The sequence below is a fragment of the Phytophthora sojae genome (genome assembly GCF_000149755.1).
Source record: "Phytophthora sojae unplaced genomic scaffold PHYSOscaffold_2, whole genome shotgun sequence".
Classification (NCBI taxonomy): Eukaryota; Oomycota; class Peronosporomycetes; order Peronosporales; family Peronosporaceae; genus Phytophthora; species Phytophthora sojae.
In genome coordinates, this window is record NW_009258116.1 from 8,836,949 (window position 1) to 8,860,342 (window position 23,394).

General features: G+C 50.3%; 8 protein-coding genes across 8 annotated transcripts; 5 read left to right on the forward strand and 3 right to left on the reverse strand.

Moving 5' to 3' along the window:
• Window positions 1–1,562: 1,562 nt before the first annotated feature.
• On the forward strand, window positions 1,563–1,766 carry PHYSODRAFT_482510 (hypothetical protein; the record flags this gene model as incomplete). The annotated part of the gene is made up of 1 exon (XM_009522554.1): window positions 1,563–1,766. A coding segment is annotated over one exon (204 nt), but the record flags the coding sequence as incomplete, so codon positions are not given.
• A 2,552-nt stretch (window positions 1,767–4,318) lies between these two features.
• Window positions 4,319–4,792, forward strand: PHYSODRAFT_409199 (hypothetical protein; the record flags this gene model as incomplete). Its single annotated transcript, XM_009522555.1, has 1 exon — window positions 4,319–4,792. A coding segment is annotated over one exon (474 nt), but the record flags the coding sequence as incomplete, so codon positions are not given.
• Window positions 4,793–5,350: 558 nt separating this feature from the next.
• Window positions 5,351–5,793, forward strand: PHYSODRAFT_406673 (hypothetical protein; the record flags this gene model as incomplete). The annotated part of the gene is made up of 2 exons (XM_009522556.1): window positions 5,351–5,507; window positions 5,642–5,793. Coding segments are annotated over 2 exons (309 nt in total), but the record flags the coding sequence as incomplete, so codon positions are not given.
• Window positions 5,794–7,711: 1,918 nt separating this feature from the next.
• On the reverse strand, window positions 7,712–8,091 carry PHYSODRAFT_297179 (hypothetical protein; the record flags this gene model as incomplete). Its single annotated transcript, XM_009522557.1, has 2 exons — window positions 7,712–7,887; window positions 7,941–8,091. The coding sequence occupies 2 exons, from the start codon at window positions 8,089–8,091 to the stop codon at window positions 7,712–7,714; spliced, it is 327 nt and encodes a 108-aa protein (XP_009520852.1).
• A 6,661-nt stretch (window positions 8,092–14,752) lies between these two features.
• PHYSODRAFT_478379 (hypothetical protein) lies at window positions 14,753–15,351 on the reverse strand (the record flags this gene model as incomplete). Its single annotated transcript, XM_009522558.1, has 2 exons — window positions 14,753–15,163; window positions 15,229–15,351. Coding segments are annotated over 2 exons (534 nt in total), but the record flags the coding sequence as incomplete, so codon positions are not given.
• A 502-nt stretch (window positions 15,352–15,853) lies between these two features.
• PHYSODRAFT_297180 (hypothetical protein) lies at window positions 15,854–16,947 on the forward strand (the record flags this gene model as incomplete). The annotated part of the gene is made up of 2 exons (XM_009522559.1): window positions 15,854–16,202; window positions 16,844–16,947. 2 exons carry the CDS (start codon window positions 15,854–15,856, stop codon window positions 16,945–16,947), a joined length of 453 nt encoding a protein of 150 aa, XP_009520854.1.
• A 587-nt stretch (window positions 16,948–17,534) lies between these two features.
• On the reverse strand, window positions 17,535–19,564 carry PHYSODRAFT_412081 (hypothetical protein; the record flags this gene model as incomplete). The annotated part of the gene is made up of 2 exons (XM_009522560.1): window positions 17,535–17,655; window positions 19,518–19,564. Coding segments are annotated over 2 exons (168 nt in total), but the record flags the coding sequence as incomplete, so codon positions are not given.
• A 2,291-nt stretch (window positions 19,565–21,855) lies between these two features.
• On the forward strand, window positions 21,856–22,311 carry PHYSODRAFT_371411 (hypothetical protein; the record flags this gene model as incomplete). Its single annotated transcript, XM_009522561.1, has 1 exon — window positions 21,856–22,311. A coding segment is annotated over one exon (456 nt), but the record flags the coding sequence as incomplete, so codon positions are not given.
• Window positions 22,312–23,394: the final 1,083 nt, after the last annotated feature.

Consider the following 23,394-nt stretch of genomic DNA (forward strand, 5'->3'; position numbering starts at 1 on the left):
CTGCAAAAGCGCAAGGCTACCACCGACTCCAGGTTTAACGAGCGGTGCGATAAGCTGGCCAGGTCGGGTGGGTCGGTGGTATCAGCGAAGCCATTAGTACCTACGACATGGCGGCCTCGTGAACATTCAGCTGGGAAAGAAATTCTAGCTCCACATCGACGCAAACAAAGGCATGACCAGCAGCCTAGAAGAAGCATGCAACACCAAGTGCTTTCTCGCCTCATCGGCACTCGATCATATACCTGGGTAGCCCATCCCCACGGAATGGCAGCCTGGTCCCCGCTACGCGCAGTGCCTCTATCACGGCCCTTGCAACTTCACAACACCCACGGTCACATCCGGCGTATGGGTCTGAAATATCTAAGGACGGTGGACAACTCAAGCGGCAGCTACCAACGGATTGTGCGAATTCAAAGCCGTGATACTAAATTGTATTTCTCCCATTCACATTATATCGGAAGCCTAATGTAAGTATATCATGCAGTGTCGTTGATACGACTTAAATACCCGTCCAATCGTGGTCCGAACACCACTGGAAATGTATCCCATTTCGTACATACTACCGAAAAGCGGCGTGCCGACGTCCACAAGCCTACATCACTACTCCACGACAGCAGTAGGAGTACTGGAATTGTCATGATGCAGCGTGCCTGCTGCTGGCACCCACGCAAGCGGGTATGCCAGCAACAGACATGCTAAGGGAAGACGTACCTGGTGGCGAGGAAGGCAGGCATCCCAGCGCCGCCACCTCCGCCGCCACAAGAAGTCCATGCACAACGTCGCTCGAAGGCTGGCGCCAGGCTTGCGCAAGACTGCCTGGCGCCCGGAATCCAGAACTCTACCTCTTGCTTGCTTGTGGGGAAAATGTAAAGTGAGATTGATCGGTTTAAGTCTTCGGGCTAACTACGTGCTCTAGGTCTTCCTCTAGGTTCTCCTTAGTGTCGTTCTCGAAGTGTGTTAACCTATACTAAATGCAAGTGTTTTCTGTTTTCGTAATCCTAGATATGCGTGCTTGTGTATATGCGCCCACCACAACCACTCCACGCACCTTCGCTACGGCAGGCTCCAGCTCACCCGGAGCCTGTCAAGAATCGACAGCAGAAGTAATAGCAGCATCACTTGCCTGCACAAAAACAACAGATCGAATTGGTTCATCGGAAGTATGTAGCTCCGTTTCCTTTTCCCAACCCTTTTGTATGCGAACATGTGATTGTAACAATAAAAAGCTTGGGGTTAAACTTTGGTGCTTCCGTAAGCGTGTTAAAAAAAAACGGTAGCACTACCGTACGTGAAGATGTGACTCTAGCAAATCGAAACTTGATAACATATTGAAGCCACTCAGCGGATTTTGCTGCTGCAATTACAATATACTAGAAGCTGCAGAGGGCGGACGCCCAGACTGGAACTTGACATCGGTTTCCGCAAGACAATTGTTAACTTAAACAGTAGGTAGTTTTAATCCCTCTCCCGCTATCTCACCAGCCTTCTCCATATCAATATCCCGCGCCCCCCACTCCGCTGTTGCTTGCGCTCGTGTCCTCGCCACCCACCGCACTGGGAAGTGGATGCTCGTCGCCGACCACAACGGGATCCCACCGACAACTGCTCGCCGCATCTTTGAGAGCGGTCGGATCAAAGCCACCCACGAGGCGTACTTAGACGACAACTATACCTACACGCTCGCGGCCATGGTGGACATGGTGATGTTCGACATCGGCGTCGACCTGAGCCAAGCGACAAGCAGAGATGGAAGTTGTATGCACTGAACCAGGTAAGAAGTTTGTACAGTACAGACATCGTACTAATAATAATCTGTTGTAGTTCGAATTGAGCCCCAAACTTGCAACAACAAAGTTAACCCCTTGAACCCGGCAGCCTGAAGTTAGCGACACTTTCTTAACGTGGACCATACAAGTTAAGCAATTTTATACTTGTTTTTGTATAGTCTGTTGCAAATTTCAAGTAATCAAAGGTTAGAGAGTGTATCCATGCTTTCCCGAACAATGCTACTATAGACATAAATGATACCTCGAAAAAGGCCATCATCCCATCGGAAGATCGGCGGTCTTGACGAAGTTCAGCCGGCGCCACACGAAACTGCCTCACGCGCAGATTTTCACGCTCGCGCGCAGAACATCGCCGCTACCCCACAGAACCTCGCCTCCCACAGAACCTGCCGCCCCCCGCAAAGAGCCGTTAAGACAAGGGTACCCGCAGGCAAGGCGTATTCGCATCGGTAAGTGTTAGTAAGCCGTAGGTAATTCTGCAAGTTATTCTGACTGTGTTTGATGTGCGTGAAGTTTTAGGCGGCAAAAAAACCGAAGAAAGGCTGATCTCAGGGTACTGGATGCTGATACCAAAGTCGTCGAGGCAATGGTAAGTCTGCCGCTCCCGCTAGTCATCAAAGTTGATTCAATCTAACCGTACGCATTTCGTGGTACCGTGTACTTGCGCAGCGTGGCGCAGCCTCTTCGATCCCAACCAGCAGGCCGAATTACCCTTCTCGCTTCACGCCGCTTCACCCGATTTGACCCCTACCACGTAGAGCCTCACTTTGACCCACACTGGTTCGACGATTCACCGTTTTCACGCTGGAGCGGTGCGGAGGCTCTAGTGGAAGTCCACGAGGTCATATCGAGTATGGTCCAAGATATCATCTGTCTAATCTTGCATATGTGGTGGTTATTCTGTGCTCCAGAACCAGGTTCGCTTTGATTTTGCTTCCACTATTCAAGACCACCTCAAGAACACGTGGTGGTGGTGGTGCTTGATTCTAGCCGGCAATGCGATCAAGGAGCTATTATTTCAAACCGTTCGGGACGCAGGGCGCACCGCTCGCTGTCGTATCATATCTGGCGAAGGTCAAGCGGGGTTGGCAGGAGCGCAGCGTCTGGTTGGTACTCTAATACATCGGTTGCTTCTCCGAGCGCACAAAGCAAACACAAGGCACAGCAATCGATGATCCGGCGGACGGAGTATTTTTCAATATAGATTTCATAGTTGTTTAGGTAGCATAACCGCGTAATGATACTTGTATTGAGACACAATGGGGTTCCGATAGAGACGTGCATAAAGTTTGGGCGTGCTCCGCTGTTTCAATGGTGGAGAGTTATAGTGGGCAGTACTGTATACAAGTTTGATTTCCCTAAGTTCCGTTACCATGTATAGTACATCATTACAATATTGTGCCTTTCACTTATTCTGCCGTGATAATTCTAGCATAACCCTAATCCCTTATCGACCTTAATTGCGCCCCGATTTAGCTAATTCCCATGTTAATTCCGGGTCGTCCCTCCGTGGCCGAATTAGGAGCGGCGATGGTGAGGCCGAGTTAAGGCGGAATGAGCTAATCCAGCCTGCGTTAGGCGGAAACAGAGTGATTGGTGGTTTCCTACCTGCCAATCCATGCCATTCTGCTCGTATCTCCGTCGATTGGCTCTCAAATGCTGATCGCGGATGTTAGGGGAAGCGCGTACAATCTTAGGCAGAATTAGCACTTAATAGCGTTGATCGCCCTTTTATGACTAATTCTGCCTGGATTAACAGCTCACCCGCCAAAATACGTGAAAGGCACAATAAATATTCTTGCATAATACACTTTAAGGCTACATAACAAGCTTTGCCACCAGAATCATGCACTTGCATCAACCAAAGTTGAGGATCGTGATACAACTACTTTCGATTCTGCTAGTGGCAATTCTGGCCTTAATCAATTAAATAAGCTCAACGTACGAAGATAGTATATATGGTGGCCCATGTTCTGCTTAGGGATGGAATGGCACACCATAAAGAGCAAAACGGACATGCTTCGACATGTAGTTGATGGGCGCTTTGCAGAACACTACGGTACGGTGCGTGAGGACCCCTCACTGCGGGAGTACCAGGAGCTATCGTATGATGCGTCTGTGGTGGTGGGTGCCCGCCCATCTAAGCACTTCTGCCCGGAGGTGACTGACGTATGTGCTGGTTGCGTCCGTCAACTTGTATGGAGGGATTGTATAGCCATAGGACACATCATCCGTCTCAGGCCGCATCTGTTGTTGCTGTTGCAATTCTACACACTTCAATCGCGGCTGTGAACAGCTTTTTCACGTTTGTAACACATTGCCGTACTGGCTTTGCTGTGCAACAAACACGTTAATCCCTTAATGATGTATACCGTAATTTCGTAGTCCTAGGCAACGTTTATTCTTTAGCGACACGGAGATCTAGCCAATCGGAGTGTCAGATTTTTACCATATGGCACTGTCTATTTTTACCTTTGCGTACTGCTAATTCGACACTCATACCGCATTCCAGTTTTACGCGACTACGAGGCATGGGTCGCCCAAGCACCACCTGGCAGGGCAAACAGCGCAAGCAGTACAAGCGACACGCTGTTGCGTACAGCGACAAAAAAGCCTGGCTTGAATACCTCGACAAAGGGTTCTCGGTCAAGCAGTGCATCGTGCACTTCTGCGGAGAGCTACCCCGAAAAGAATACCGCGCAAAGGAGAAGTCGCTTAGCAAATGGAAGAAACCAGCTAAGCAAATTAAGGCGGCTTCTAAATCGGGTCGGGCGAGTCATTCTAACGGGCGGAAGCTTGGTGATGGTGCGGAGCCGAGTAAGGAAGCTGAGGACGAAATTGTACAGTGGATCAACGGATTGAGGCAAGAAGGCGTGCCTGTTTCTAGGTTCATGTTAGAGAGTGAAGCTAAACTAGTTGTGGCTGATCATGACGTCCCTCCCGACAAATTGTCAGCTTCACCGACGTGGATGAAGCTTTTCATGAGACGGCACAGGTTCTCGCTGCGCACAAAAACTCGCCAAGGACAAACGACTCCCCAGGATGCAGTGTAAGAAGCACGCAAGTTCCGTGGCTTGGTTCTCCAGACTGCGGTCAAGCAGAATTGCACCCAGATCTTTAATGCCGATCAAACCGGTACGTATACAAACTTTTTGATTGATGTTCCTTTTTCTGAAAAAAAGGAACAACCACTAAATTTATTCAAAGCTGTCTTTTTTGAGTCTGTCCCAAAGCAAACAGTAGATAAAAGAGGAGCCAAGACGGTTTGGGTCACATGTGCCAACAAGGACAAGCAACGTTCCCCCCAAATGCTACTAGGCGACTCGTGTGGCACCGAGTATGATCCCTTCATCGTATTTAAAAGCTCGCCAGCCACAACGTAGGCCAAACGGGAGGAGAACAATGCGGTTCGGCATGGTTTTGGTGAACCGACTTGGCGCGAAGTAAGCAAGCTCCAGCAACAGCATCCCTGTCAGATTTTTGGCAACAAAACGGCCTGATGGAACACCGAAATTTCGTTGAAGTTCTTGCAGTATCATTTTGCCGAGCGTGAAAATCGGGACGATAAGGTTCTTCTGTTGTGGGATGACTTTTGCGCTCATTGGACAACGGAGGTGACAAGTTACGCAGCTTCGCTGAATATCGTGCTCTTGAAGATCCCCCCGAGATATACGTACGTATGTCAGCCGGCTGACATAGCCTGGAATAAGCCTTTCAAGGGTTTATTACGCTCATTGTGACTGAAATCACAACTTGTAAACTACAACAAAGGTGAAAAAAGCGCCAGGAAAAACGTGAAAAACTGGCTGCGGCTATACTGGAAGCCAGGAAAACTCTCAACCAGCAAGATGCAGACAAGAAAATCGCCGAGCTCCGTGAACAGCACGTGGAAAAGGCGTTTGCACTGGTGGGTCCTTCTCGAACGCACATGACAGAGTGGATCACGTCAAGTTGGTTTGCACTGTCGGCATCTACCATACTGAGCGGGTTTTCTAGGACGGGGTTGCTGATGGATGACCGTGTAGTGGCCGCTGAGGACGATGAAGAATCGAATACGGAGGCGTTAATTCAGTTGCTGGAGAGTTACAACCTACCTGAGAAAGAAGTCAACTCCGACGATGACATTGGAAGTGACTGTAGCTGCAGCGATGCGCAGAATACTAAAATTGGCCTTGGTAATTATAATTCCTAGTATTTGTGCACCATATGATAACAAATCTTGTTGGTGCGGTGTCGCCTAGGACTATGAAAATACGGTATGGCAATTGCTAAAGCATTCTAAATGGTGAACCATACAAGAAAACAAGAGAGGTCTTCATCGAGGTTTTGGGTTAGCCTGCGCCTGTCACCAATACAAGTTTATGAAATCAAATTGAGCTTTGTATTAGAACCCTTCCCCGCACATACACGTTAGAGCGTCTAGGGCTTCGGTTCAGATGGGGTACGGTACTACCCCGGTTTCAAGGGGTTAACAAGGTGGAACGCTTGCAATTCGCCAAGGTCCAGCGCAAGCACATGTCCAATGGCGATTTCACCCTCTACTACGACGAAAAGTATGTCAATGTGTACTGCAAGCGCATGCAAGGGCGCGCATAGAAGGATACGATGGCGAGGGTAGTGCTGCTGCCGTCTGTGTGGCTGTGAGCGATATTGTGGCCGGATGCGAATGGCCGAGGCTCCATGTGTGTTTGTTCGGCCAGGCTAGCATGCACGGCGGTCGAGTAAGTGCGTGGGTGGGTGAGTGACCAAACATGGATCTGTTACTACTCTTACATGTACCTTCGGAAGTGATGATTGAAAAGCAGCATTTCTTTGGAATCAGTAGCAAAAACAATCGTGTATTTTTCTGAGAGCAACCCGAAGTCGCGTCCAATACTGCCGGTCATAGTGAACGCAACCGTAGTGGTACATGCTGGCCTTAGAAAACCTGCGGTATCTTGAGCCTCTTGAACGTCCGACACCAAAGGCAGGGTTTGAGCGAAAGCCACGATCGATTCGTCGGCTGTGGCATTCTCCAGCTTAGTCCTCAACCCGGAAATGCAAGCTTTCCACTCTGCAAGTTTGCATCCACATCTGACGGAATGCACGCAACTAGCGTGTACATCATATGCTCACTGCAACGGAACTTCGATCTTGTTGAGCTCGGAAGTTACGTTAACGCAGAGATTCGTCATCTGAGAGCACAGCTCTTTTGTGCGAGCTTCATCGATATGGTCAATGAAGAGCTTGATGAAAGCTTTCTCCGTAACCGTCGTAGTCGGTCTCCATGCGAGTTTGCGATAGGGTTCGCGCTACTGTTGGATGTCCCGGGTCGTCCTATGATGCTAATAAGCATCCAGCTGTAACATAGGTCATACTTTAACTGATCAACACTTGCTAAAACAGCACCTCAATGTACTCGCCCCTCCAACTTATGTTTGATGAGGATCTGGCTCTTTGCCACCCTTCGTCGCGTAGTTGATCCGGATTCGCCCCGGGCAGGAAGGGGGGCAACCCCTGTGCCTGGGTTTCGCGCATTTCCTTCAGCGTTGCATCCGCCGTCCCTCCCAGAAGCCTCACCTTAGTCTTGTCACATTGCCTTTTATTGTCACATTGCCTTTCCAGCACTAACCGCACACCTTGCTCGGATATTTCAACAACCATGTAGACGCCAAGTTTGACTCCGCCCACGGCATTGGCTATCTTATTAAGTTCAGAACGGACACTCATCAGTTAGGCGCCCAGGGCCCCCGCGTTAGATTTAACGCCAGCTGCCATGGAGTCCGTCTCCCGCATGAGGTCCACTAGCAACTTCCCTCGGTCTTTTGTAGCTTCGGCCGCAGGATTGGGCCAGACATTGCTCGAACATGCTAACGGTTGCGTTGCCTGACTAGCTGCCGTTTCCAACGCCCTTACTTGTCCACTGACCTGGACCAGTTTAGCAATTAGTCGAGCGGTTTCCTTTTCACTGCGGCTAGCGTCTCTTCAGCTGCGAGCGCACGCTTCGTCTCGGTGTCGAGATGAAGCTGAAGCGATTTTGCGTGTTCTCGTGCGCTTGTCTCAGATGCCTTGGCCTTCTTCTTTGCCTCTTGTAGCAGCTGAACAACTAGCTTCTCTTGCGCTTTAGTCCTCGTTATAGTAACTTGTAACTCCTCGATGAACTGCTCCTTTTACCTTCCGCAGCCTCGTACGCCTGATCTACCTTCTGCTCAGCTTCTCGCAAGTGCTTATGGCGATCGCGGTCCCGCTGGAGTTCCTCGACGTGGCATGTCAGAGCCGCGAAGGTCGCTTGGCTACCACCATAACTATCAGGGCACCATGACATGGTTGTAGATATGAGCGGCCCCAAGGTTGTCAACGTGCCCGTTATTTCGCCCACCTATAGCAAGTGCCATTGAAGATTGTCGGACATCGCCAAAACACAGACGGAAACAATAAATATTAACGAATAGGATTTATTGTTGTGACATTAATGGAAAGCTGATTTGACCTATATCCAGAGTGACGATACAGGATTTTATCGACGAACTCTTGCTTCCGCGTACTCCAATACATGGTGAGCTTTAAGACAGCGAGAAGGCCTTGGCGGAAAGCGGTCTCGCCGTGACGCTGGATGCTGTTAGATGCAACGTTACCGCAAAGCCGCTTCACGCCAAGATTATACACCGTCGAGCTGGTACAAACTGCATTGCACGTTTTTTGTGATTGGATGTACATCCTTCCTCAATCAAAATTTACTGGCGATGAAAAATAGTTCATCGACTTTTGGTCTTGCGCTTCTTAGTCTTGGGCTTTATGCGGACTCTCTATGTTCATCCTCCTTCGAATACCGTACAACAATTGTCGTATCCAGCAGTCAAATACTAACAGTCCCGGACATCATCGAGCCCCCAATTACCAGTTGAGAGACTTCTAATTACCCGATTTATATGCGGTAAAGACCAGTTTGTTGCATTTTTCAAGCGCTTTCAAGAGGTCTTTGCCTCGTCTTAATCTGGGCACTAACCGTTATAAAAAGGAGCAAAACATCTTATCAATAGACGCTTCTGTCCGGTCATAATCGCCCCAAGACTACCCAAAATAGCTAAATTGGGTGATATCAGACCCAAAATAGAAGAAGCGGGACATACTTGTCGGACAATAAAATGGACAAGCAGAACGTCAAATCTGAACTTGCTGAAACAGGAACGGCGATACTAAAAACTGTAACCCGTCTTCCAGGAGTGTGCTGATACCAAACTCTTCTTACTTTTTGCTGATTTTTTTCTCTATCTGTCCATGTAAATATAGTGATAGGTCACTCAGGGGGGGGGCTCGATGGTGTCCGGGACTGTAAGTACGGAGTCTACCTTGCGAAGGTGATAATCACAGAGGAAAACGTAAATGAAAGGATACATATGAGAATTTTGATATTGTAGCGTTTTGGATATTCGCCTCCCATCGTCTGTTACGAAAAGCAACGCTCCCCAGCAAGTTGCTATGGAAACTCGGTGTGAATTAGTGAGCACCAGATTGGTGTCGGATACAACAATTGCATCTGGAGTGATTACGTTCTGACCAAATATTTCATTTTGATTGGATAGATTCCATTGTCGGAAATGACATTTTGCTGGAAATGACATTTGCTATACGGTATGCATTGACAAAAGCATCTACACTCAGAAGGTTTTTTTGTACACTGGAATACAGTGAACGGTTTAAAATTATGATTCCCAACGAAGCAATAATAAAATATCACATTAGCTAACCTCGACAAAACAAAAATAATTTTAAATTTGATTAGTACCTGGTGAATCGCTCTTGCTTGGTCTTTTGGTATAACGTACGGAACAATAAATACAATATAATAACCGCAAATGCAGTCGCAACGCCTTGCTCAAGACACTTGGTATGAAGCTTGGGTTTCTCATACATTTCGCGTAGGTCGTTGTATCGCATTTAGTTCTTGCATAGATCCGCATAGGCATCCTCTATAACTTGCAACTCCGATGCCAGCTTCCTCTGTTGCTGCTGAGGAGCCCGAAGGTGCGTCGTGTAAAAATATGCGGTCTCTACGATGGTGATAAAATCGTGGGTAGCTTTGGCTGAGACTGTTAGGTGTGCTGCCGTGGTGAACCTTCTGAGTGACGGTCGAAGTCATTCAGGCCTTTCCCAAGCCGACCTATACTGCCATGGTCGAAAAAGATTTGGAAATGACACAGACTGAGCAACTTCCACAGTCAACAATGAACACAATAAATAATACACACAAAGAATTTACGCTGAATGTTTGTTTCTTATAAGAAATTCGGTATTTTCGTTTATCTACCTCAGTGTCCAATCCGCGGCTTTCATTAATCGGGCTGTTATGGACTAATATCATTTACCTGTGTTATACACGAAAATCATTGTATTTCAGAGGGGGGGGGGGTCCACGAGGTCACCGTCCGGTTCCAGCTCGTCTCCCACCTGTGCGAGATCCCCTCGCGCCTGTAGTTTCATTTGCCCCTGACGCGAACAGTATCCCGGGCCGAAAACACCCAGTTGGTTGACTGTGATCCATGGCTAGTGGACCGGCTCAATAACGTGGTCATGGTGACCATGTTGCTCGACATCTTATTCCCGATCCTGCTCACCGCCCCCGGGTGGCTATTTCCTTACTTCGATCCTGCTCAACGCCGCCCGCCGAGAGTCACGGCTCGCGACTATTGCTGGGAGCTTATCACGGAGGACAACGTACGCGCGCTTCTGGACACCTATTCTTGGGACATTCTGGAGAACCCTGGAGACGCCATCTCGTATTAAGTAAACGTGGTTGGGCGACTTGGGATCTTGGTCCGTGAGTAGGGAATCTTCGAGGAGTATAATCTCATGTCTTACTGGGAATGGACCCACCACTTTCCTATTCAGGATGCCATGGCCAAGAAGTGCCCGTGGCTCTGACGGCAACACCCAATAATAAGCGTCGTGAAGCGCGTACCGTATGCGCTTCACCACCCGTACGCGGCGTACGCATTGCAGGACATAGCTCATTTAATACTAACTTTGGGTAAAAACGTGCGCAGCAATCGACTCGACGTAGTTTAGTTGCTCTGTGACTTGCTTGTGTTTTGTATGGGCATGAAGGCGAGCACTAAGCTAGATCTGACCCCCCCTGATGAACGCGGAGTATACCTTGCTCTGACACGCCGCGCACGACATCAGGGCTGTCTATACTATAGAAGCTCTTCCAACACGCGACGTACAGGCCCCGCAACATGCTCAATCGTTAAGAAGAAAGCTTGTGCCTTCCTTTTAGCTTCAACGCTAGTGGCGGAGCTACCTACAGCTGTCTCGGTGCAACAGTGCGCCGGGACGCATATGTAGTGCATGGATACAATCCTGAACTCATTGCCGCCGCAATCCACTCGAAACGTAGAACAACGGTATACAATCTTGCGCAAAGAAACCCCCAAGCGTGGGTATACTTATACCCCTTGAAGTAACAGGGTGTGCGCTCTAGACGTCTTGGGGCGTGCTACCTCCGGTCCGAAAAACAATATGCATCCACCAGATTGAACTATTAGTGATAGGCCAATCAGAATGAAAGTAATATTTAGGCTCAATATTCCGCAACCAAACCAATGTTTTAGACTTGAGCATCAACAGTCACAACAGCTTCCGCCGAACACGACAGACAGCGAGGCAGCCTGCCATTCTTCATCAGCGCATCCTTTCTCAGGTGAGGGATGTTGTAGCTGTTGCCACCACCAGCAAGCCTTGAAGCCTAAAGTACGCTTTGCAGCGTAAGAAAACACATGTTGGTGGTGGCACTTGCCATTTCCTTGAACGCGGCATTCACGGCCGCGATGAGCCCGTCGAAGTCCCGCGTCGGCTTATTGTACTAGCGAGCAGAACAGCTCACGTCGAGAACATTAAAGTCGGGGCTTCGCGGTGGCTGGTTGGCGAACTTAATCGACCAGCCGCCAGCTGCAGCCGCTGATTTCACTGCCGTCCGGTCCGAAGCGCGGTGAGACGGGGCGTTGTCTTGCTGTACGATCACCTATTCCTAACCTGTCCACAAAAGTTGTCTACTCAGCACAAAACATGATAAACAAGTCGCAAAAAATTACTAGCCAAACGCGTTGGGATGCGTGCTGCGTCAGCATGCGCTCGTACACGTCCTTCGTCATCTCGACTGGGGTTGTGGCAGGAGTTCTATTCGGCCGGTTCTTGCTGCTGCGGGCAGCCAGCGCAGCGTGGTCCGGTTTTTCACTGGAGCCGACGCAATCTTGGCCATTATGGCCCTATCTGGGAAAGCCCGGGGCCGACCGCGGTTGTAAGGCCACTGCACGGCAATAGTGGCGCGACCGCTCCGCAGCTTGTACACTGTGTTGCAATGGCAACTGAACCGTACTGCAGCTTCCGAGCTGCCCCCCCCCTGTAGAAGCTTTCCGCAGGTGGCCATGTCCAAAAGGAACAGCACGATCTCCACCTTCGTGGCGAGCGGCAGATCTTTGGCGTTGGGAGTGCGCGGCATCTTGGAAGGTCATAGGTAGAAAAGTGGTCGGTGGGGCTGGGTTTTAGCGCAAGTTGGCGGAGCTTTGGCGCCACCAGGGCTGCGAAAAGTTAATGGCTCTGAGCCAACAAAATAAAAAATGTAATTTTGTTCAATCGGAAGGCAAAAATAATATGTGGTCACATCATAGTTGAAGTTACCATTGTTTTGCGGACCGGAGGTAGTAGTTGCTTTGTCTTTAACCGGCGGTGTCTCTAGCTCGTGGTCAATACCAAGTCCCTCCGCTACGTTTTGAGGCTGAGGCCGCGGTCACTCTTCAGTACCTCAACCTCCACTTGCCCGTCCACCACGACTGCGTCAACACCTTTCTCCATGCCACTTAACCCGTTTGATCCATCTTCACGACTGATTAAGCCAACACTGCGACGTCCCCCGCCCCCAACTTACCACTAGTTTTCCGATCACAGATCCGATCATCGATGCGACAACTACCCGAACAGGGACCAAATCAGTTCCGTATACGATCCGATTTAGAGCTACCTGGCTGATCAACTACCCTACCCGACCCTTAAAGACCCATTTTACCACAAAATAGGAAAAGCACAATGCGAAATGCAGGTGACACCCAAAATATGCGGGTGTCACACAGATAAGACAAGGACGTGGCCGAGGTAGAGGGAAGCGAAGACAAGCCGCCCCCCCCATCCCGCGGCCCGGCCACGCGTCGCCGCCTAGGCTCCCAATTGCCCCACTTTCGAATCAACCAAGCACGGCACAAGCCGCGCGTCGTGCCTCGGCTGCACGCTCAAGGCTCAAGACGGCTCGACGGCGCTCGCAGCGGGCACGGCGGTGATAAAGCAGCTTTACTCTGCGTACGTGGGCATCAGACAACGGCTTGTGCGGAACGGGTTGAAGGGCGGCCCCCTGAACCGTTCTAGCTCGAGACTGGAGGCTGGCGCTCACGTATGCGTAGTATTGCTTGCACACGACCAGCGTCACAAGACCACGGATACTTGTGATTAGCGTAGAAAGTCGTATGTATTAAGTGTCGAGTAGAAACTAAGATAGTATTTCTTACGTGTGCTTCTTGCTTCAGTCTTTCTGTGCCTCTGCTATGCTGAAACCACGCTCGACCTTGCGGCGCTTGCGCGGACTAATTTTTTTTATCTATGTGGAGGTAGTTTGCCGACAGACACCCATGTAGGTTCCCATCTAACCGTTTCGGTCGTCGAGAATAGTTCGAATTTGGTATGTCGGTCGTCCTTGCAGGTCGACCCCAGTGGGTAGGACCCATTCTGCCTCCCCTGCGTTGTCACCCTACTGCGCAGCTTCGGCGAGTAGGGCTTTAGTGATGCAGTACTTGGGCACCGCATCCAGCAGGCGCTTGATTGCGCCTCCGTTACTTGAGGCGTCGTTTCGGATTACGCTCCACGACCTCAAGTACCGGGCGGCTGCCTTGGTAAGCCTACCCCCACCCCCGCGCTTTAAGGTACGTCATGCACATATTGAAAAAAGCCCTGAACGCGTTGGGGGGGGGCTCTTGGGCGGCGTCCGCTGCCTGCATCTTGGTAGTGCTTGGGAAGGAGGTCGGAGATATTTGGAAAATGAGTAGGAAGTAAGTAGTGCAGGAGGCATACGTGTAGGTTACAGGTTTTGTGGTAGTTTCGCTATAACAGATGGGAAGTGCAACACGACGTTATTTTAGTTAAGCGAGACAACAGCTAACAGAAGTCAGTGCTCAGTGCATGCCCGTCGGTACGGGGTCGTCCAGCAGGGACGCGGGAATCGATGGCACGCGACGTGCGTCGCTTTCTAGGCACGGAGCGGTTGACCAGTGTCCACTTTCTGTTCAGATCGGTGTAGTACTTGACCGGCAGGGCGAAGATGACATGGATGCAGATGACGAACTTGAAGATGTGCATCCGCAGGTTGAACGCGAACAGCATTGGGGGTTGGGGATACGAACAGGAACTCGATGCTTGAGCGGCTTGGTGCCATGTCTTGAAGAAGGTCCCACTACTGGAACTCTTTAACGCGGGCCTTCAGCTGCTATGTGGCTTGACGTACTTCCTTGGAGGTAAGAGGGGTCATCACCTGGTGTCCGCAGCAGTCCGCAAGCAGTCGGATCAATGTTCCAATCCTGTGCTTGGTACGCAGCGTGTAGTCACGCTTAATCAGGCGGTTGACTATTCCACGGGGTTTTTCGTCGTGGCATAACTACCTGGATTTTGGAAACACTTCCAGCGGTTTAACTCACTCTTCACCCAAATGTTGCTGAAATAGGTGCCAAACACCTTCATATCTTGGTTGTCTGACTACCTCCCGAGCACCGTTTTGGCCTGTTCGCCATACGCTTGCTGGTCGGAAGCAAAGTACACGTCATATTTGTCGGCAACCACTTGTTCGCACAAACGGGCCGGTAGGTGTTTATGGACCGTGGCAATGACGTGGTAAAAGCACCTCGGGTAGGTGAGGTCGGACTCGACACCAAACACTTGGCTGACCGCTTTTAGCTGCGCAGCCTCCGCGTCGGCCATGACATACTTGAGCAGCAGCTGATGTTCCGTCCCCGCGGTAATATCGTTCGGAGGGCGGTTAGCGCTTGGACGTAGATCCCCTCCAGCCGCTGGGAGACGACAAACACTGTAACCAGGTGGAACGAGCGACCGCGATCCCAGACATCACAAATTATGACAGGATACGCCACTTGGTTCAACTGGAAGGTGCCGTCCATGTGGAACACGAACGAGTTGGGATCTCGAGCCGCGTTGCGCAACAAGGCCTTCGTTGTGAGACCCACGAAAACTGGGTCCTCGTCGTGTCCGTTCCTCAGATCTGGCTTGCCCTTGCCGTCCCGGTCCCAACCAAACGAGAACGGCTGGGTATCGGTAGTCGCTGGTCCAAATTCCAGTTGGTCGATCTGGTCCAGAATGTCCTCATAATCGTTGTTGCCGTGGTGACTTTTTTCTTAGCAAAGTAGCTGACGAACCACTGGACTTGACGCAGGGTAGGCATCTCCGTCACAGCGACCACAAATCGCCGAGCCATAGCCACGCGGATTCGGGCCTGCTTCAGGCCTTGGGCCCCCATTTCGCGCCCGTAGTCCCTCAACCGGGGAGTGAGTTGGGGTTTGCGAGCATTGTCTCTGACTACCAGTCTCCATGATCGTCACGCGATTCAGCTCTTGGCGGCTCAGACCCTTGTCTAACCACGGGCGGTCGGCGCATGGCGTTGCTGCCACGCATGTTCCCGAGGATGTTAAAATGAACCGTTTAAACAGAGTAGGTAGCTCACTACAATCTATTACCACTCTGTTCCGTAATTATATCTTCCTATGGACATGATCCTATCGGGATTCGCCAAAACTACGTCAATTGAAATATCACTGGTTGAAAATAAAAACCCTCGGCGAGCTCTTTTCATTGGTGAGCCTGCGAATTGGCAGCTCCATGTTGCCGAGCGGCGGCGGCAAAATGAATGGTCTCGATGGCCAATCTGGCCAATATGTCGCCCATCCTGCACTTCCCTCCCCGTTCAATAACTGCTGCAAGTCAGTCACTCGATATTTTCCATCGCCCTAGCTACCTCCCAACACCAACCACTTGCCCCCATGAGCTCGTCATCCGCGCCCACGTCCAACCCCAAGACCAAGACGAACATGACCGACACCGAGCGTGCCCAGGTGGTCGCCGCCGTGCTGGCGCTCCCATCAAACGGTGTCCCGAAGAAAGGAGTCTTCGTCGAAGTCGCCGCCATGTTCCCCTTCACGGTGTTTTCCGTTCGGCGAGTCTGGCTCCACGCCGACGAGAGTGCTAAGAGCGGCGGCGGCTACGCCACCACGCCCCGAATGAGAGGCCGCTGCGGACGACGCAAGCCCGATCGCAAAGCAAACCTGGAGCGCTTGCGAGCCGTGCCGCCTACCCAACGCTTCACTATTCGGTCCGCCGCCGCCGCCTACGGTGTGCCCCCCCCCAACCTCTCTCTACCGCCGCTTGCAAGACGGGCTTCTCCGCCCCGCGGTCAGCGTGACCAAGCCGCAGCTCACAGACGCGAGCAAGGCAACGCGTCTTTACTATTGCCTCGGTCACGTGAACAGCACTTTGAGTCTCTTTGACAAGATGTATGACGTTGTGCACGTCGATGAGAAGTACTTCTACGTGACCGAGGTCAAGAAGCGCTTCTACCTCCTTCCAGACGAGGACGTGCCGTACCGGCCTCTGCGGAGCTGGATGAACGTCACCGTTCTTGATCGCTGTGGCCCGTCCGAGGTGGGACGCGACCACCGGCATCATGTTTGGCGGCCTTATCGGTATTCAGCCGTTTGCGGAGCACCGCCCCGTCCAGCGATCCGCCGTAACCGCCCCGCGGGCACGATGGAGACACACAACGTGTCCGTGACCAAGGACGAGTACCGTAACAAGCTGATTCAGCATGTTCTGCCTGCCATTGGCGCAAGGATGCCGTTACCGCCAAACGGCACTAGAGTCGCGATTCAGCAGGACAACGCCCCGCCGCACATCGCCACGACCGACCCCGAGTTCTACCATGCCGTGCTGGAGTCAGGGAGAGACGTTGCTCTGCGTTTTCCGCCGCCAAACAGCCCCAACCTTAACTGCTGTGATCTGGGGCTGTTTACTGCTGTACAAGCTCGCCAGATACGCACCATTGACGAGCTCATTGAGGCCACGGAAGCTGCATTCTTGAAGCGTTCTTGTCGCTGCAGTGCTCAATGGATGGGTGCATTCGCGAAAACGGCGGCAACAACTATCGTATTGCCCACATGGCAAAAGCGAAACTCGAGCGGGAGGGACGACTTCCCGAGAGCATCAAGCCCAGCGAGGTGCCCGACTCATTTGTACACATGATGTCTAGTAAATAGACAGGCTCCATATTAAAATGAAGTATAAAAACAGAGCTATTTTTCAGAACAAGCTAAAGAGTGGTACTTGGCGATAATTCCGGAACGGACTTGTACTCTTTTGGTTATCCTCTATTCCTATGCCTACTACTATCGTCATCGCGAACTGATTTCTCTCGTATTTGCAAGAGTAACATGTTTGAGAGGTTTTACTTTTAGCTACAAAATAACTCGACTGGCAGACAGGCGAAGCCTGCTGCCACTATGCGAGCGGTGCGCTCTCGGCGCACCTCTTCATTCAACACTCCCACTAAGTACTAGGGTAAAGTTTCAGATCCCGCACTCCTAGCTTCTATATTTGTTTTAGAAAATCTTTTGTGGGGAGAGGTTTAGTGAGAATATCCGCAGTCATCTCTGTTGTAGAGCAGAAAGCTATTCTAAGGCGGCCGAGTTCAACAAGGTCCCTCGTAAACATATAGCGGATCTCAATGTGTTTGATTGTTTTGTGATTTCCAGGATTTTTCACAATGCTGATGGCAGCGTTTGCTGTCACACTATACCGTCTCTGAGATCTCCTACTTCAGACAGACCTCCTAATTCATACTAGCAATTAGGCGATCAGATCGCTTTAAAGTGCGAGCTCAGGATCGGAGATCTCCTAATTCATAGTTCAAAAATAGTGCCAACCGACTCTTTCATTACAAGAAAAGCGCCATGGGGCGCATCCCAATACAACGCACGCCCGGGCAGCAAGTAGGGAGAACGAGGACGTCCGGCACGGGAAAAGCCCCTAAGCCGTTCAAGCGTGTATCGATCACCTACAGTCACAAGCGGTCCGTAATAGAGTTCTATGATGCCATTGTATCGAAGACCAAAATGCATGGTACAGTCCAGTACTTCTATCCCGAGCTCCCAAAGGATTGACTTCTTCCCAAAAAGCGGCAGATTCACAACTGGCTCAAGCAGCAGGAGCTAATCGCGGGAAAATGCGAGACGGGATGCGGTTCGCACTGCAACAATCGCCCACTTGGCGCGTCAACCACGCTGCCGCACGAGATAGAACAGCAGGTCGTTCTGTGGATTAATTCTTTGCGCAGTGAAGGTGTTCCTGTGACCGGATCCATGGTTCGAATGCAAGCCAAGGACTGCTACGACAGCGCTGACCTCCCTTCCAATACATTTTCAGCATCACAGACTTGGCTTCGCTCTTTCCAGCGTCGCCATCAACTCAGCATCCACCGAAGATCAAGACAGAGCCAGAAAATGCCCGAAGACGCTGAAGAACAAGCTCCAGAATTTCGGCCAAAACGTTCGCAAAAAGATGCAAGAACTTGGCGTCGACCATGTTTTCAATGCCGATCAAACAGGTTTGTTTTATTTATTATTATTCTCCTCATTTGGCGTTTAACATTCTTTTTTCTAATGTTTTTGTGTGTTTAGTTATAAATTATGAGTATTCGCCCAGCCAAACCGTTGCCTGAGTTGGTGCTAAAACGGTTTGGGTGAAGGGTGCAGGGAAAGACCAGGTTCGTGTGACTTTAATGCTTCTCGGGGACAGCACAGGACGGCGCTATGATTAGTTTATGGTTTTTATAACGAAGCCCTCCAATATTTCCGAGCGGGCTTTGGAGAATACGACCTTCCAACTCGGATTTGGGGCGCAATTGTGGAGACAACTGCGCGGAGAACAGCGTGAGGTGCAATTGTATGGCAATGGAGCGGGCTGGTAGAATGGTGACATGCCGATTCAGTACCTATTGTATCACGGTTGGCCCAGGGCCAACATGAATGTGCCCTTTTGGCTTCTTTTACATGACTTTTCAGGCCATTGGAAGCGCAATGTTCAGATTCTCGCTCAGCTGTTTAACGTGGAGCTCATGCCGATCCCGGCCGGCTTCACATTTGCGTGTCAGCCGGCCGATATATCCTGGAACAAGCCTTCAAACGATATTATGCGCACAAATTAGGTCGGCAACATGCTTTTTCAGCTGCGCAACTCGACGGTAACAATTATGTTTAAGCTGAAGCCCCCAACCAGGCAGCAACTAATACGCTGAACAAAAGCTGCCTTGGCTAGAGAGCGTTATTAAGAGCAGATTTGTCAAGGAAAGCATTATTGAAGCAGAGCCTGCTCAAGCAGACGTGGGTAATGGACCAAAGCATGCAGCTCCAGAGCCAGATTGGGAACTACTCAGCAGGCTTCTAGAAGAAGTCCCAGTTGTGCGCCATGTTGTGGACCCCCGTCACGATATTGATACGCTTGCGAAAGAAGACGAAACATTCTAATTTTCTTGATAATACATGTATCCATTCATTGCTTTTAAAGGTACAAAAATACGTCGGTACATGTACATTTCGTGCCCACATTACAACAACACAACTTCAATAATAGTCTGAAGTAGGAGCTCTCAAATACGGTACCTGCACTGGTACCTTTTGCGGAAATCCCATTTCTTTTAGCAAGTGCCACAACCGCTCACTTTATTTAGCTCCTCACATAGTGCAATGAGTTTAGCTTCAGCAGTAGAGAGCGACACGCTTCCCTGCATGCTACCACACCATGACACACTGGTTCCAGCCATTTGGATTACGTACCCTGTTACGAATTACGTTCTTTAGGTTGACACGAGAAGCTCGCGTCAGCGTACACTTCGTAAGTCACGTCTCTCGTTTTTCCATCGAGAAACAGACCATGCGTTGACGTCCCTTTCAAGTATTTTAAGTACTCGCCTAGTCGCTTCCCAGTGCGTGCGGTTGTAGCAAGATAGAAATTTGCTCAATTCTCTAATTGTTGGCGATGTCCGGTCGTGTGCCATGGACCACGTATTGGAGTGATCCAACAATGCCTCTCTATTCGTACAGTGCCCGCCAAGTCATCAAGGCCCCCGCTTTGACGGTACACTTTTTTGTAATATCTAGGCCGAATTAGGATATACTGTTAAGATATGTTGTTATTATGGTCACTACCAACACGCTACTTGTGTTAACATCCGGGATTCATGAGTTCCTCGTGGGGCTCATATACGAATTGTGGGTTTTGGCACCGGCGCCAAAACTTAAGACCACATCCTTTATATGACAAATTACACATTTTTATTAGCCCACCATACAAACTTCTATATAAAAAAGTGATTGTCTAAAATGGATGGATGCAACGAGTTCACAATGGAGGCCAGCTCCTGCGGTCTCCGCCAGTCCCTCACTTCCGAATGGGCCGCGCCAAGGCTTATGATTATGATTTCACAGCGCAAGTAAATTGCAGAGCTGATCACGAAGTACAAAGTGGTCGATAGCTCACCGGTGATGACACCGCAAGCGCTTGGTCTCGTACTCGAGCCCGAGACGAGGAGATTGCCGCACAGCCTTATGTGCCCGCCAAATCATTAAGACCCCCGATTTGGCGGGACACTTTTTGTAATATCTTAGCTTGCAGGCCGAATTAGGAGATACCGTTTAGATATGGTGTTATTATGATCACTACCAACACGCTACTTGTGTTAAGAACCCGGATTCATGAGTTCCTCGTAGGGCTCATATACAAATAATGGCCGTATTGATGATGCGAAACCTGCATTCGAAAGCTTTAAAAGCGGGTTTTCCAGGTATATTGTTTATATGCGCTTAACACGATACGCTATCTAACTATCACGCCCGCACTGGAGGCACTCCACGACCCTTAATTTTTCTATTGTAACGAAACCGTGGGGTTGTATGGAGCAACTTTTGCAAGTACTTTACCATGATACTTTTAGTTTTACGTAAAGCCAACAAATAGCACTCCCTTTTCGTTGTTTTAGCCATCTGAACGATGAGAGTTTTTGCCGGTTAGGTTGATATACGACAAATTAGTGTTCGAATCCCATTTATTTCAGCCAATAGAACAAGACTAAATTTTAGACCTATGATTTATCAGACGATGTACTATGAATTAGAGGAACTGAAGTGCACCACAAAAACGATGGTGAGTTCCACTTTCTATCACAGCTGGGTCACATGTCAGCGCTGTCGGAGATGCACTTGACTGGAGTCTACACCGCTGCCTGTAGTGTGATAGCTTGTAGTCGTTGTGTCCATGGTGCTTGATCACTGTTTCCATAACGTTTTGAAGTGCCAGGAAACAGTGGTCAAGCGTGTTGGACGTTGTAGTGCGGAAGGCTCGTGCTACCGCGTGGATGAGCTAGTCGATTGTGAACATTTCTTCTTCGTGCTGTAGCGATTGAATCGAATTGAAAAAGCCCAAATGTAAGACGTTCATATCAGGCGAACGCGCTGGCTAACACTTCATCCTGATGTCCCAGCCATCCTCTTTGTCAGCGGTGGCAATATCCTCGTCCTTCTCGAGGACATGGGGGCTCGCACTATCCTGCTGGCTAAATATCACTCTCCGCTTACAACCTATTATTCATATTACCGCAATGCTCATGTCAAAGGGGGCTATATGTCATAGGCGGGTATCGTGGAAAGGGCACCGTACCTGCAGATAGCCATTTTAGGCAATTTTAGGCACTTACTACAGATATCCTAGTTTAAGACTATTTTAGGACATTTGTAATCTCTTAGGGTTGCAAGGCCATTGAGACGCTATACACCAGCCATTCTCGCATTCCACGTTGGCAAGATTGTTGCCCACCACTAGCCTGAGCGTACTAGCTCGACCAACCATGTCTACCCTTTGATTTGGCATTTAGACTGCGCATCAATTGCCACAACTCAATTTGCTCTTTCCGATGCGAAGGGGACGACGCCGAATTCATGGCGACGGCCGCAGACGCCGGCAATACCAACGCCAGGCGTACACTGTCGAGTTCAAGATTCAAGTCATTCAGCACCTCGAGGCTTCAGGCAGCATGAGGGCAACTCTTGACCGGTTCTTCGACGGCATGAGCGAGGCAAAGCGGGCCAACAAAGCAAAGCTAGTCTACAAGTGGATTGGCATGCGGTGTGCCCTTGAAGAGCGCGCGCAAAATGGCCGGTTAGCGTCCCAATTCCCTGGTCGTGCTTCCGGGGTGGGCTTGACCCTTCCTAGCGAGGTTGAGCAGCGTATCGTCAAGTGGGTCAATGACTTCCGGCGTGAAGGGCTCCCGATTTCAGCTCTCATGCTGAAGCTGCAGGCGTTGGAGATAGCACAAGCTGCTGGTATCCCGCCGGACCACTTTGCGGCGCTGTGGCAATGGCGCAGAGGGTTCACGCGTCGCCATAGGCTCTCGTTCCGCGCTCGAACCCATTTAGGCCAGGAGACGCCTCCTGCGGCAGCGTTACGTACCGCTGCATTTGCTAGAGAGGTTCGCCACAAGGCGTACGTGGAGGGCATCACCAAGATCTACAATGAGGACCAGACAGGCATTTTCTTTGAGATGCTGCCGCGAACGACGCTCGCGCCGACGGGCTCTAGAACGGTCTGGGTGAAGACCTACAAGAAAGGCAAAGAGCGCATTACCGCAATGGTTTTGGGCGACTCAGAAGGCAACAGGTACACCCCGTTCCTCATGTTGAAGTCGAAGCCGTCGAAGGTGCCGTAGGTGCGCGCTGAAAACGCGCGTATCCGTCACGGATTTGGTCGCCATGTGTGGAAAGAAATAGAAGCTCTTCAACAAGAACACGGCGTCCAGACTTACGGAAACGAGGCTGCCTGGTGGACGGGGGACATGACTTTCGAGTTCCTGCGATTTCATTTTGGCCACCGCGACCCATTGAGACCTCCTGTTATGCTGCTCCTCGATGATTTCAGCGGTCATTGGGTTGATGGTGTGGTCGAGTATGCTCGCTCGCTAAACGTAGTGCTGCAGAAGATGCCTCCCGGACTTACGTGGCTAAGCCAACCCGCGGACGCTGTTTGGAACAAGCCTCTCAAGGACCGCTTGCATGCCGCCTGGGTAGCGTTTCTGCTAGACCAACTAAAGTTCTACACCGCGAGTAACAGCACCGAGAAGTTCACAATGTCAGCGCCTCAGCGGTCGACTATCGTGAAATGGGTGGTGTCGGCATGGAAGCGCTTTCCGCAACTACCATCTCGGCGGGTTTTAGAAAGTGCGGTCTAACGGGAGCTTGGGACGGTCCTGCTAGTTACGAGCTAGAAGACAAAGAGGAGGCGCTGGCTTCTATCAACGAAGTCATCAGTCAACTTGAGCAGCTACAAGCATTTGAACTTGTCGTTGAAGCCGACATTGTTGAGAGTGCTGTTGTCTAGAATTATGTTTTTTACATCAGGCTGCATAATTTCATGTCATAAGCGAGTTCATATGTTGCACAAGTACCGTTGTTTTTGACCCTCCCCCCCCCTCTATGACATGAGC